General features: G+C 36.1%; 1 protein-coding gene across 1 annotated transcript in view; it reads left to right on the forward strand.

The window, feature by feature from the left end:
• Nucleotides 1-534: 534 nt before the first annotated feature.
• Nucleotides 535-13,097, forward strand: part of LOC146872664 (uncharacterized) — a 30,840-nt gene continuing 18,277 nt past the window's right edge. Inside the window, exon 1 of the mRNA XM_085660357.1 lies at nt 535-731. Coding sequence (XP_085516483.1) covers nt 535-731 — 197 coding nt within the window. The remainder of the gene's footprint in view (nt 732-13,097) is intronic.

The raw sequence follows: 13,097 nt of genomic DNA on the forward strand, positions 1-13,097 counted from the left end.
CTCCGTACAGTCAAGTGAAGAACACCATCGATATCGTTGTGGCTTCGAGCTAGATCAGAAGATCGTTTTTACTTCCTGCGAGAAACGTTTGACGTACCTTCAATATCGGTGCAAACACGAAACGTGTTTGAATCTGTTGGCCAAAGAAGTTAAGAAGCATGTTGTGCCACGTGCACATACGATGGAGAAGTTTCAGAACGATGTTCTTGTAATGAAAATAAGTCAAGTGTTCTTCTACTGTTCGGTGTATATATTTTTCTAATGTTAGTAGATTGGTTGGTTGGTTAAAGCTGGTTTCTTTATCAAACAGAATACTATATACATATATATTTTTGTTGTCGAGTGAGTAACAAAAATCAAAATTGAAAATGGTTATACTCTTGAAAAAAAATGAATTGATAAATAAATTTATTCTTAAATTTCGTGGATAATGGTAAAATGGCAGTAAAAATTGTTACGCGTTAAAATCATTTAAATATTATTTTATTACAAGTTATTTCGAACACGGAAGAATTATGTTGACGAAGTAAAAGCATGAAGAGGATAGCGAAGCAAACTTTCGTGATATCTAGTAAATTAGAAGATCCACTTAGATCAAAAGACATTGGTCGAACAGTAATCGCTGTAAGACACGAGGGCACAAGTCCGAGTTGCAATAAAGGAACTGCTAAGAATTATGAGAAGGCGGAGACGAGAGGGAAGGAAAAAGGGATAGAGCAAAAGAGAGAAAGGTATTATAAAAGGGAGACTACGCAAGCCTTGTGTCCATCTAGAAGAGAATCCAATGGCCATTGCGCGTTCCATAAAATTCTCTTTTTCTTCAAAATAGCATCATTTCCTTCCTTCAGTGTTAAGTTACATAACATAGCTTCGAACATCAATAGGAATGCCATTTGGGACTTCTTCAATAATAGAATTCGTATCCTTGGGATTGGGATGGAAAGATAGGTACTTTTATAGAAATCAATTGTCTTAAGTTAAAATTATTGAAGATATTACTTTAAATGATAAAATATAATGGAATTATTTATATAATCGTCAATCGTTAATAATATAAAATTTAATCTATCAAATTATTGAATTAGTACTTTGCAAATTGCTTTAAAATTATTTCGAGATCTGCTAAAAATACACATGTACGTTGTAACTTAAGCGTTAATGTTTGATTTGAGTATAAAACGCAAATGAAAAGAAAAAAAAAAAAAAAAAAAGAAAGAAAAGGAGGAAAAGAACAGTTAACTCAGTTAATCTTAGAACTACTTTAGAACGGACATGCTTTATTCTCATGCTTCTTTCTACAATGTAGAGCAACACAAAAGAAGTTTACACGCTTAACACTCGTCGAAGCTCTCTCAGTGTTTGCGAGTGCAATGCCATTAATGGGACTCGATCGAACCCTCCGTTATCGTCTTACCGCTTTATTTCTTTTTAGCAGACCGCAGATATACGCGAATGGACGGACGTTCATTTAGAGGGGTTGCTTGGTGGCAGCACGTGCTTAAAAGAAAGTGGTTCTTATTCATCGACCACCCACGATTCTTTCTTAGACTCTTTTAGATCTACTGTAGACTTCTTTCACAGCTTAGAAAACCTTCAATGTCCACTTCCTTATTTCTTTACTATCCTCATTCTATTTCCTTTCTTTACCTTTTTCAATGGCATCTAATCGAATTCCGAAAACGTGATGATTTTCGTTTCTTTCATTAAATGTTCATGCGAAATAAACGCATGATTATTCTCTTAGTGTTATTGTTTCCTTTTCTTTTTTTTTTTTTTCTAATACCCAAGAATTATTTACTCCCTCGGTATGAAGATATCTCAATGAGCGTAGTTTGGCGCCATCTCTGCCAAGGGGTTGCAATTCTCTTTTACCCTTTACTTACCCTCTTGATAAAGAAACCGCTATTTTCGACTGATCCCATTGGAGAATATCACAGGACACCAATTGCCTCTACTAGATCGACTTATACATCATTAATTTTTTAATATATTCATTTACGTTAGCGACCAAAAATATATGCCCTTCTTTTTATCTAATAATTTCGATATTCACAGGAAAACGTTCCAGCACGATCGGAACATGTCATGACTATACGAGCCAAGAAATACGCGTATCTTAATATTACGTCCATAACGGCATTCTTTTACTTCCCTTTCACTTTCTTCTTCTCCATACCGAGGAATACAAGAGAATAAAGTAGAAACGGAAGAAAGAGAAAGAGAAAGAGAGAGAGAGAGAGAGAGAGAAGGAAGTACGTTAAGAATCGTAAGGAATGCTCTCAACGACATCCCGTCGATCTTTGTGAATAATAAAATCCCTTCTTTCCAGGGATGCGGCTCTATAACGCATGGGGGTGCTAGGTTGGGCATATTTTCTCTACCCACGTGGAATTTCAGGAGTGGTAGTACCATGAACAAAGAGAGACCGAGTGAGCAAGTGAATCTCCGACGAAGCATGGAGAATCTTTTGAAGTGGTCGTCTTCACTCGCAAGATCGATTTTAGCTTTCGACTTTAGTATGTTTCCTCTTGAATCTAACGTTGGGCCGTATCTTCAAGTTGCATCTACCACTCCTTCCGATACCTTTCATCTCTTTTTATATGTTATATCTATTTTTCCCTCTGTCTCTTTGATTTTTGCTGAAAGTTAGGGCGGATTACCTTTTTAAGGCACATCGGCGCGTGTATAATTTAATTCCGCGCCAACTCGTGAACCAGATGATAAACATCAAGTAGTGGAGTCGTTGGAAGAAGAACGACCGAAAGATGTCTCTCTCTCCCTCTCTCTCTCTCCCTCTCTCTCTCTCTCTCTTTCTCTCTCTCTCTCTTTCTCTCTCTGTCTTGCTTTTACTTCTACACTTGGTCTCATACACGCGTACTCGACGCGAAGTTGCCTGTGTTTCGGATCTCCTAAATACCAATTAGAGATGGAAACTTCCCCTTTCATGTTGATTCCTGCTCCTTGAAGTTATCTCGAAGTTCGTATTGTTCTCCTCTCTCTTCAGGAACGTCGGTTCCTTCTCTCTACCTCCCTCCCTCCCCCTCCTCTGTCTTTCTCTCTCTCTCTCTCTCTCTCTCTCTCTTTTCTCTCTCTCGTTCCGATGGAGCTTCTTGTTCGTATTCTACCGCGTACCTATCCTTCCAGTGGCCCATCCAGCCCATCAAGCTTGGCATTAGGGTTCGCAATAATTGTAAAGCAGAACTTGCCAACTACTTTCCAAATATTGTGCCAACCGTCTATTAAACTTGCTCGTGAGATCTTGCGATATTCACGGTCGGCCGAAGAAAGTTCAAAGAAAAGTGAATGGATCAGCTTTTACGTGGAGATAAACATTTTGAAGTTTATCAGTGAATTAAATATGAAGGGAGATTCTTTGGAAATAAATTACTTTTTTAAATTTCTATTAGACAATATGTTTTAATTAAATTTTAATGAATTTATTTTATAATTTTAATGAAATTCATCGTTGATAATTTCGTTAATTTATTTTAATTCTGTCGATAATTATAAATTATATCAAAGAGATCAAGAAAGTAAGGTTGGAATGAATTCTTCTGTTCTGTTACAAAAAAGAAGGGACATCCATCGATTTGAATGCACGTCCTCGTGGAAATTCTAGAGAGCGATAGGCCGATCATGTTAAAATGCTGAACCAAGTGATCCACGTTTTCTCTCTCTCTCTCTCTCTCTCTCTCTCTCTCTCTCTCTCTATATCTATCTATCTCTCTTGCGCTTAGCTTCCACGCGCGCGTCAACTAACGGAGGCGTTAAATTCGATGAAGCTGCTACTACGGGCCAGTCCCGTAGTTCTCTGTTTCTCCAACCGTCCTCTCTACTCCCGGTGCGAATTGAATTAAATCGTTTAACGGCCTTATGTTTCGATGGGGAAGGACCCTCCTCCGCCATCATTTGGGGAGGACCGCAGAGCCCAGGGAGATAAATGTAATGAACGTTGTACCTCGGACCGACGCTTAACCAAGACTCCATTAGTAGCGTTATCCATCTCACATTGGTCCACCTTAACTCATTTTCTCTCTATCTTTCACACATTCTCTTACTACTAATCCTTTATTTTTCGTATCTATATTCTTAATCATTCGGACGAACCACATTTGTTATAGCCGTCAGTTTTGATCGTCTCTGATCATTTATTATTAAGTTTTATTGCCGATATCAAAACATAGATGATGATTCAATAATAAGGACCAGATGTTCTTTATGGTATATAATAAATTCACCGATTTGCTGATCATTATTATTAAATGATAAAAGTTAAAAAAGTGCAAATTTAAATAAATTGTCTAGAAATCAAAATTGTTATAACAGAGAAAAAAGATGAGACATGAAGACTTCAAGAGTTAATTGATCATACATTTTTCTCGTTTGTATTTGAACAGGCGAAGCATATCTTTTTCTTTTTTTTTTTTTTTTTCATTCTTAGGAGAATTTCAATTACGTGAGAAGGAGAAACCCGACCATTGGATCGGACTGCCAGGCTCAGAAGTATGCCGAGGACGACGTGCCATGCCTGTCGCCAAGCAAATGATTTCAATTCCGTTCCATTAAGCCGACACGGGCCGAGGGTCTTCTCGTTTCGTTTCTCTTCTTCTTCTTCTTCTTCTTCTTCTTCTCTTCGTCTTTCTTCTACTTTGTACTTCTCCATCCTTCCGCGAAACTAAATCTTCCTCGAATCGGTCCTAGGAGGGAGCACCGCAGAATATTTAAGCTTCCTCTGGAAGAGAAACTCCGCGAGCCCGCTCCGGTATATTCGCTAAGATGTGACGAGAATCCGGAATGCTTTCGTGATTCTGTAAGGAAATTTTAACACCGAGGAGGAGTTAGATCCTTCTCGTTTCGGCTAAGGAAGGAAGGAAGGAAGGAAGGAAAGAAGAAAGGAAGGAAGGGAGGAAGGAAAGAAGAAACGGAGAACGTGCCACGCGAGAAATCGAGGAGTGAAAATCTTCCACGAGTTATACTCTTCTCGGGTAATTTCTTGAGTGCTATTAACTTTTTTGGATCTTCAATTAAATTATGATTTTATCCTCTTCAATGAATTTATAAGGTATCATTGCAGTAATGAAAATAATTTGTTGATTAGTTCAATATACGTATATATAATGAATACGCGACAGTAAAAAATAATTATTTTTCAGAAAAGATCTTTTGGAAATAAAATGTCAGGGACTACGAAAAAAAAAAAAAAAAAAAAAAAAAAAAGAAAAAAAAACTGATGTCATTCTGTTAACAATGGGATTAATTAATCATTCTCAGTTTCAAGAAGTTAATCGGTGTAATTCATTCGTCGAACAGTTAGACAATTCTAGTCGACAGATTTCACTGTTTTATACCACTCATCCAAAGTTTCATAGTGGTCATCGATTTTCTCTTAAAAATGTGTTGTAATTCGTTACGGATAGGAAATCTCCATTGAGATAAATTCAAGTGGATATATATGTATACACATCGATTAGTCTTGCGTGCAAATGTTATTTCGCGCACGCGTGTACGTGTTAACGGCATTGCTTGTTGATGGCTGTGGTGGTGGTGGTGATGGTGGTAGTGGCTTTTCATCGACTCACTCGCATAGCTCTCTATTTACGGGCGAACTATACTTATCGAGAAACGCCATGGATCATCAAGTACAAACGTAGGTAATTACAGAAACCACTGCACCGGACGTCGACCGGCTACAACTTTCGAGAAACGCGAATGCGGCCACATAGCAGACGTAGTATCGAGTTTGTTCGTCTGTTCGTTCGTTCGTTCGTATGTTCGTTCGTTCCTACTTTCGTTTCTGCGACATCCGTGCTTTTCCTTCGAGTTTCCTGTCGCAAGGAAGCCGAAATGCTTCGCGTAATTTTACTTCGATGTTTTTGAGTTAGTCCAAATGAAATTCTAGCTTCACTCGAAGGACTTAAAACTTTTCGAAAGAAAATCGATTCAGATAGAAAACATTGGTGACCACTTTATTATAAAATTTTAATGATCATTTTTTTTTCTTTCAATATAAAAATTAATCAAATATTTGAATTAATTGTTATAAAAGATTTTGATAAGAGTTGAAAGAAAAAAAATTATTATTATTATTATTATTATTATTATTATTATTATTATTATTATTATTATTATCTGTCAATAAAGTAATTTGTATGAAATTAAATTCTTCTAGAACTAGAGTGCGTGCTCGATTTTATTTTGAATTGTTCTTTTTTAAAAGCAATCGTATGTTACGTATAATTCGAATTCTTTTAATATCGTCAAGCCAAGGTTTATACAACTCGGCTTTCGTTTAGGAGTGACACGAGCAACATTTCGGTCTATTCTTTCAATAGCATCGATTCTCCATTTTCTATCCCGCATTTCACTTTCCACGGGTCGCACGAAAACCACGGAGATTAGGGGAGAAAGGGCCGTATAAGCTCTTTCAAGCGAACGGAAGCGAGTGACTTTCCGACGATTCTCACCCTTCACGAAGGAAATCGCCCCCGGCGGCTCTCCTGGATATTAAACTGTTGAACATCGGCCGAATCGTTCGTTTCGATGCGTTTCCCGACGACTTCTCAAAGATATTAAATTCGTTTTCATAAATGTTACCACAGGGCATACTCCTTTTCCTTCTTCTATGTGCCTGCTAAACTCTCTCATTCTCTCTCTCTCTCTCTCTCTCTCTCTCTCTCTCTCATCTTCTCTCTTTCTCTTTTATAACAATTCGTTCATGTCAATTCACGCTGCTGGTTCCGAGTAAACGACATACGAAAACGTTTCTAAAGCTTCTCGACTTATCTAGAAAGGAGTTTTTACTCGATAAAAAAATTATTCACGGTATAAGAAATTATTCCTTTTGAAGTTTTCAATAACGTCATAATGACAATCGAAATGACAATTTTATAATTATAAATACAAAATAATATAATTTTATATAAATTTAATTATTTTTAGATCAAACAATTGTCAAAGTTTTTAACAAAACTTAAGAATTCTTAAATATCATTATCTTATTTAATTCTTATATACGATAAAATGAAGATATCGCGTAGTTGAAAGAACTATATAAAGCTGAGAAGAGTCACACGATAGTTACAGGCCATCGTGAATAGAGCTCGACGTTGTACATAGGTGCATAAGAATGTTCGCACGAATTTCATGAAAGTTTCAACGTCTTCGGTGCGGGCGGACTTTGTACCGTGTAAGAACACAACTCCGACCACTCGTTTATTCAATGCAAAAGGAAAGTTTAAGAAGAGCTGCGTGTTCTCACCAAGTCCAAGAGATGTCTTTTAACTTTATTTCTTTACACATGTGGGTATCGTGATGTACGTTCGGTTATATCTCTAGATGACGTTTACAACGAAGGAATATAATTAAAACGTTTAAATTCATTTTTACAGAGAATTGTTGAGTGCATAATAGTAGAAAAAGATTTTTAAATAAAATCTTTAGGGGAAACGCACTTAGACATCCTCTTATAAAATTAACCAACTAAATTCAAAGAAGAGACAAGTCTCACGCAAGGAAAAATAATCTGGCAATTAAAGAAAATGAAGGAAGTCTGAAAACCAAAAGAGACGAGAACGAAAAAGAGAGAGGAAAAGAGAGAGAAAAAGAGAGAGAGAGAGAGAGAGAGAGAAGAAATAGGGAATAAGAAAGAAAAGGAAAGAGAGAACGTCTCGAGGTTTCATCGACGCGCAAGTAATGCCTCAGAGTTCCTCGTCCGTAGACGTGGCCTCTGCCCTCTGACCTTGTCGTTGCACTTGTGCACCGCGCTCGAACCGTGGGATCAGTGCCACGTGCCAGCCTCGTCCCCTCCGGTAAATTTACGCGGGCGCATTTCTCTTTCTTCTCTTTCTTATTCGAAAGCTGCATCATTCTCTTTCTCTCTCTCTCTCTCTCTCTCTCTCTCTTTCTTTTCCCTTCCTCTTACTCCAACCACATTTCCTTTCTTTTATTCCCCCACTCTAACTTCTCTTCTCCTCGCAGTCTCTCCCCGATTTCTTTTTTCTTTCTTCTTTTTTCGGCTCGCACCGACCGTTTTCTCGGCTTGCCTCGAGTTGGAAAGCCTCCCTTAGACAGGCCGCATATTTCATCCGTACGGGTGGTGCTTTTCTTTAATGGACGTCCTTAATAATATATCAATCACGTTTATGCTGCCACGCCGAGGGATCGGTCCGATATAAGCGCGTACGAACCATCTACATCTATACATATACATGTATATACATATATACATATACAATACGCGATCTACTGTAGCGATACGAATGCGCCATAGCAGCAGACATTATTGAATTTCCCTCTGTAAGCCCGCAAACTCTGTGGATTCGGGGTTAATAATATTTCCACGTTTATGTGTATGTATGTGGGTAAAGCTACATCACTTTCTGTCCCTCTTTCTGCCTCTTCTACGTGGACTCTGTATTGTTAAATTCGATATATTTTCATCTCTATTTCTCTCAGCTAGAAACTTATCCAAACAGTTTTTTCACATAAATTTCGTGATATGTTGAATAAGTTGATGATTAATAAATATCCCCAATTTGTTCGTGTATTACAAATTGAATGCTTTACGCTTTATATCAAATATTTGTAAATTACGATTTAAATAGTTCCTACGTCGTTTTTCAATTTATATTATTCGAATCAAATCAAAGATTCGAATCAAAAGCTATATAGTACTCCGTGAGAGAGAGAGAGAGAGAGAGAGAGAGAGAATCTCAGTATCTTCGGTGAATCTTTTCTTGATTATACGCCGCTACTTTGAAGCGTAATTCCTGGCCGAGATGAGTAAGGATCATATAAGGATAATAAGAGGAGGAAAGGAATATCGCGAGGACGTAGAGAGTTTCCTTGTTGCAGTCTAGCTGCATTTACTTGGAAAGAATGGCTTCGTGTAACCGAGTTAATCTTCCTTGCTCGTATCCCAACAGTTGTGTGTGCACGACTATACAACATTGTAAGCGCGTGAGCGTGAACGAGTATCGCACGGAACAATCAAACAAGTAATTTCGAACAAGCGTAATATCCTTGGCTAAGTGCGAGATGCCTGTTAACGTGCGGGCACACTAATACCGGTAATTCGGTTTACAAGCAGCGCTCTGCACCCTTGGCTATCTCTGAGCGTTACCTTTGTGCCGAGGAATTCGATATAAACGCGAGATAAGGGAGGAGAGAGAATGTACTAGGATGTACTTCAATCGATAGAATTAGACAGACACTATTGAAAAACCCACACGATATTCCTGCGTCAATATAGGATATTCAAAATTAATTGGTGGCTTTGTTGTTGAATTCTATTTTATACATTAAAAAATAAAAATGATTTCTTTCAAACTATTTTATTTCTCCCGACGAGTAAACTTTTTTTTTTAAGGCTAATTCAATTTTCGCGAAATCGAAAAAGAAGTTTCCTAGAAAATTCACCGTGATTTCTTAATGTGGACCCAGAATATCAGCTTTGACGATGGCATTAACGATGAATTTGAAACGAGAAAAACTTGGCACGTTATTATCATTTCAAATTCCCCACCGATCATATTAACTGCATCCACCGGAATAATAAGGTTTGTTTTCCCGACCGCGATGAAATTATTCCGTAGACTAATTCGCACGGCGAGATTTTAACTGCGACAAAAGTTATGTCATTCTCTTTCTCTTTTGATCTCGTTTATAGTGCGAAATATTTCTTGCGTTATTAATTCGAGTAACGTCGTATATATAGTTTATGCAGGATGGGACAATAAATTTGACACCTTGAATATCTCCATTCTTTTTAGAAATATGGAGAAACTTTGTTTACAAAAGTCGTACGATATGGAGAAAACCATAATATTAATAATAAAGAAAATAATTTTTTTGCAAATAAACGTGTGCTTGAAGATTAATTGTGTATTTTTAAAAAATAGTATCATATATTTTTTATAACTGTAAAAATTTGTTTATAACAATTGTTTATAACAAATTGTTAATTAATTATTAACAATACGTTGAAAAAATAATGAAAATTCTGCCCTTTAAAATGATATTTGATTCAAGTCTCTATGACTTTTAGTTTCGGAGATATTTCCATGTAAGTGGAATTTTTTTTTTTTAATAAATAACTAATTTGTTTACTAATTTTTTATTAATTTATATAATTTTATAAATCGATCTGAATCTGAATTATTTTTCTTCTTTCTTTTTTTTTTTTTTGTAAAATAACATGAATTTACTTCGTAAAAATTTGTTTATAACAATTGTTTATAACAAATTGTTAATTAATTATTAACAATACGTTGAAAAATTAAAAAAAATTTTGCCCTTAAAAATGATTTTTCATTCAGGTCTCTACGACTTTTAGTTCCGAAGATATTCCCATGTAAATGGAAAATATTTACGTAGGCCCATTGACTTATATAATTTCATTCAAATTAGTTGAATGACACACTGACCTATATAAATTCCAAGAATTTACGCGAGTCAGCTGGACAAGCTACTATTACTATACTATTACTACGAACAGTTAAATAATGAATGAAATCTTTCAAAGGCAATATCTTCGGAACGGAAAGTCGTAGAGACATGAAACAAATATCATTTTCAAGTGTAATTTATTCTCTATTTATTTAAATATACCATTAATATCGATATAATAAAATCACTTTTGTTAATAATTTTTTAAAATGAATTTTTCCTTTTCTTTCATAATATTGAATGAAAATCATTAAAATTTTTATTATAAATTTTTATTATTCATATGTCTAAAGACAGGAGACATTAAAAATGATCAAACCTATTGTCCTACCATGTATACATTATGATAAATTAAATAATAAATAAACAAAGAATTTCTAGTGATTCGAAAAAGAAGCATAAATTCTAATAATTAATTATTTAATTTCAGGATCAAATGTTAAAGAAAGAACTTTACGCAGGTGACTCAGTTGAAAGAATTTATTGATCGTTATTTTGATGTCATTGACGAAGCGTGGAATGCCGAGAAAAAAGCTACCGTGCTCACGACAGCCGTCGCACAACCAAAAAGCTTACGGCCGCCATTATGGCGAACGTTTTTTCTCCGTAGCTTTGGAAAGCGATTACTCGCTGGCATAGTTGCTGCCCGGAATGGCGCCAGAACGTAACAAGTAACCCTACCAAAAAAATTTACTGAAACAACGAATACCATCAAATGTGTGGTCCTCATTTCATCTCCTATAATTTATCATGCTGATTCTAGCTCATTGTTGTTAATATGCGATCGTGAAATTTTGTTTCGCAAGATGACTTCGATGATTACGTAAAAAATAAGTAACACGAATTGTTAGAAGAATTATACGATATAATCGATCGCCGAACATTCATTGAACAACCTATGTAAATATTTAAAGAGAAGAGAAAGTGTATCGTATCGGTTTTGCGTGAAAAGTCGTAGTGGGTTGTGAAAGGTCGACTAAATTAATTCGCACTGTCGTCGTTCCTTCGTATATACATTTGAACACATACATATACCTAGTAGGATCCTTGACGGACCCCGTAGGCGATAGATATGGGTACCATCGACCTGTCACTACCCTCCCTTGCTTTTACTCCCCATGGATTACGAGTGTTTTCTTAAGGCAGTGGTCCTCTCTACATCCCAACCTTCATCCTCTCACTCACTATGTTTCTTTCTCTCTTTCTATCTCTCTCTCTCTCTCCCTCTCTCTCTCTCTTTCTCTCTCTCTCTCTCTCTCTCTCTCTCTCTCTCTCTCTTTTTCTCTGTTGGCAGCAATTTGTATTCGAGATAAACCATTATTGATGCTGCCGATATTTCTCAGTCTTATAAAATAGATGCTCGTCTACCCGAAGGAGTACTTCACTTTGGTGAAAACGCACTAAAGGAGGGACATGCTTCCAAGAGAGAAGAGAGACTGTTCGAAAAGAAAGAAAAAAGACTTTCCTTTCACTACATCGTATCCCATAAAACGAAAGACACGGAACAGAGGGTAAGAGGATATGAAACTTCCGTTATCAGCTTGAACAAACGACGATTTATGGCGGAAAGTTTAAAGATAGAATGTGTTCTGATGTTTCACTGAGTATTTTCTTTTCCTTCTTTTGTCGTTTTCCTTTCTTTTTCGTGTTCTGGTAGACCGAGTGTTACAGAATGTCGCCTGAGATTAGTAGGTATAGTTTCCAGACGAAACCTTGAAGAATGTATAAAGTTAAAAAACTGTGATAATTTATCATGTTTATTAATATTTATTTTTTACGATAATATAAAATTCAACGAGCAAAAGTAAAGGAAACTAATCGGAAGGCATTATTTTTAGATAAATTTATATCAGATTATTATATTAAAATCTAAAACTTTAACGAAAGAGTTATACTCTTTTTTTTTTCTTTTTCCATAAAATTTCATTATTTTTCTTTTATCATGTTTCATCCTGACCTGGTAATCGAGCTAGAATAATGAAAACAAGCTTTCGCTTTTGTTCTCGTCAACCGAGAAGTATTTCTAAGGTCTTATATCCCTTCGCGATCGCTGTCTACCGGATTACAGTGATTTTCAATTACGAACGGTATCCCTCGCATGGTTTTTCGAAAAAGAATCATGCCTCTCGAACAAGGGATATAAAATGGGTGGCAGCAGGGGAGGGCGGGAGGGGGGCGGGACAGAACGTTTAACTTAAAGCACAAGAAACAACAGAGAGGATCTGTGTGTGTGTGTGTGCGCATGCATGTGTATGTGTGTCTGTGAGAGAGAGCTTCGGAAGTTTCTTTCTTGTAACATCCTCAAACGAAACAAGATCATGTCCATGTCATTTTTACAACGCTGCTGCTCATCTCGGTTAATTAATTTATCCGATTATTCTTTTCGCTAATAAGACCCCTTTACATTTGCAAAATGACATTTCGATGCATATGGATCAATTTTCGATCTCTTGAAACCATTAAATTCTGACATGTTGTTAAATGACATATTGAAAAAAAAAGCGACATGAAATTCTTTTTTTGTTTTATCAAGAGAAAAGATAATCTTGAACGAATGAAAGAATTCTTTTAAAAAGATTCATAATAAGTATTATCCCTTTTATTATTTTTCATATCTTTAATATTTTGATTTCTTCAAAATAATAGACTGA

The sequence above is a fragment of the Vespa mandarinia genome, chromosome 11 (assembly GCF_050613455.1).
Source record: "Vespa mandarinia isolate Hongniang chromosome 11, ASM5061345v1, whole genome shotgun sequence".
In the NCBI taxonomy this organism is placed as follows: Eukaryota; Metazoa; Arthropoda; class Insecta; order Hymenoptera; family Vespidae; genus Vespa; species Vespa mandarinia.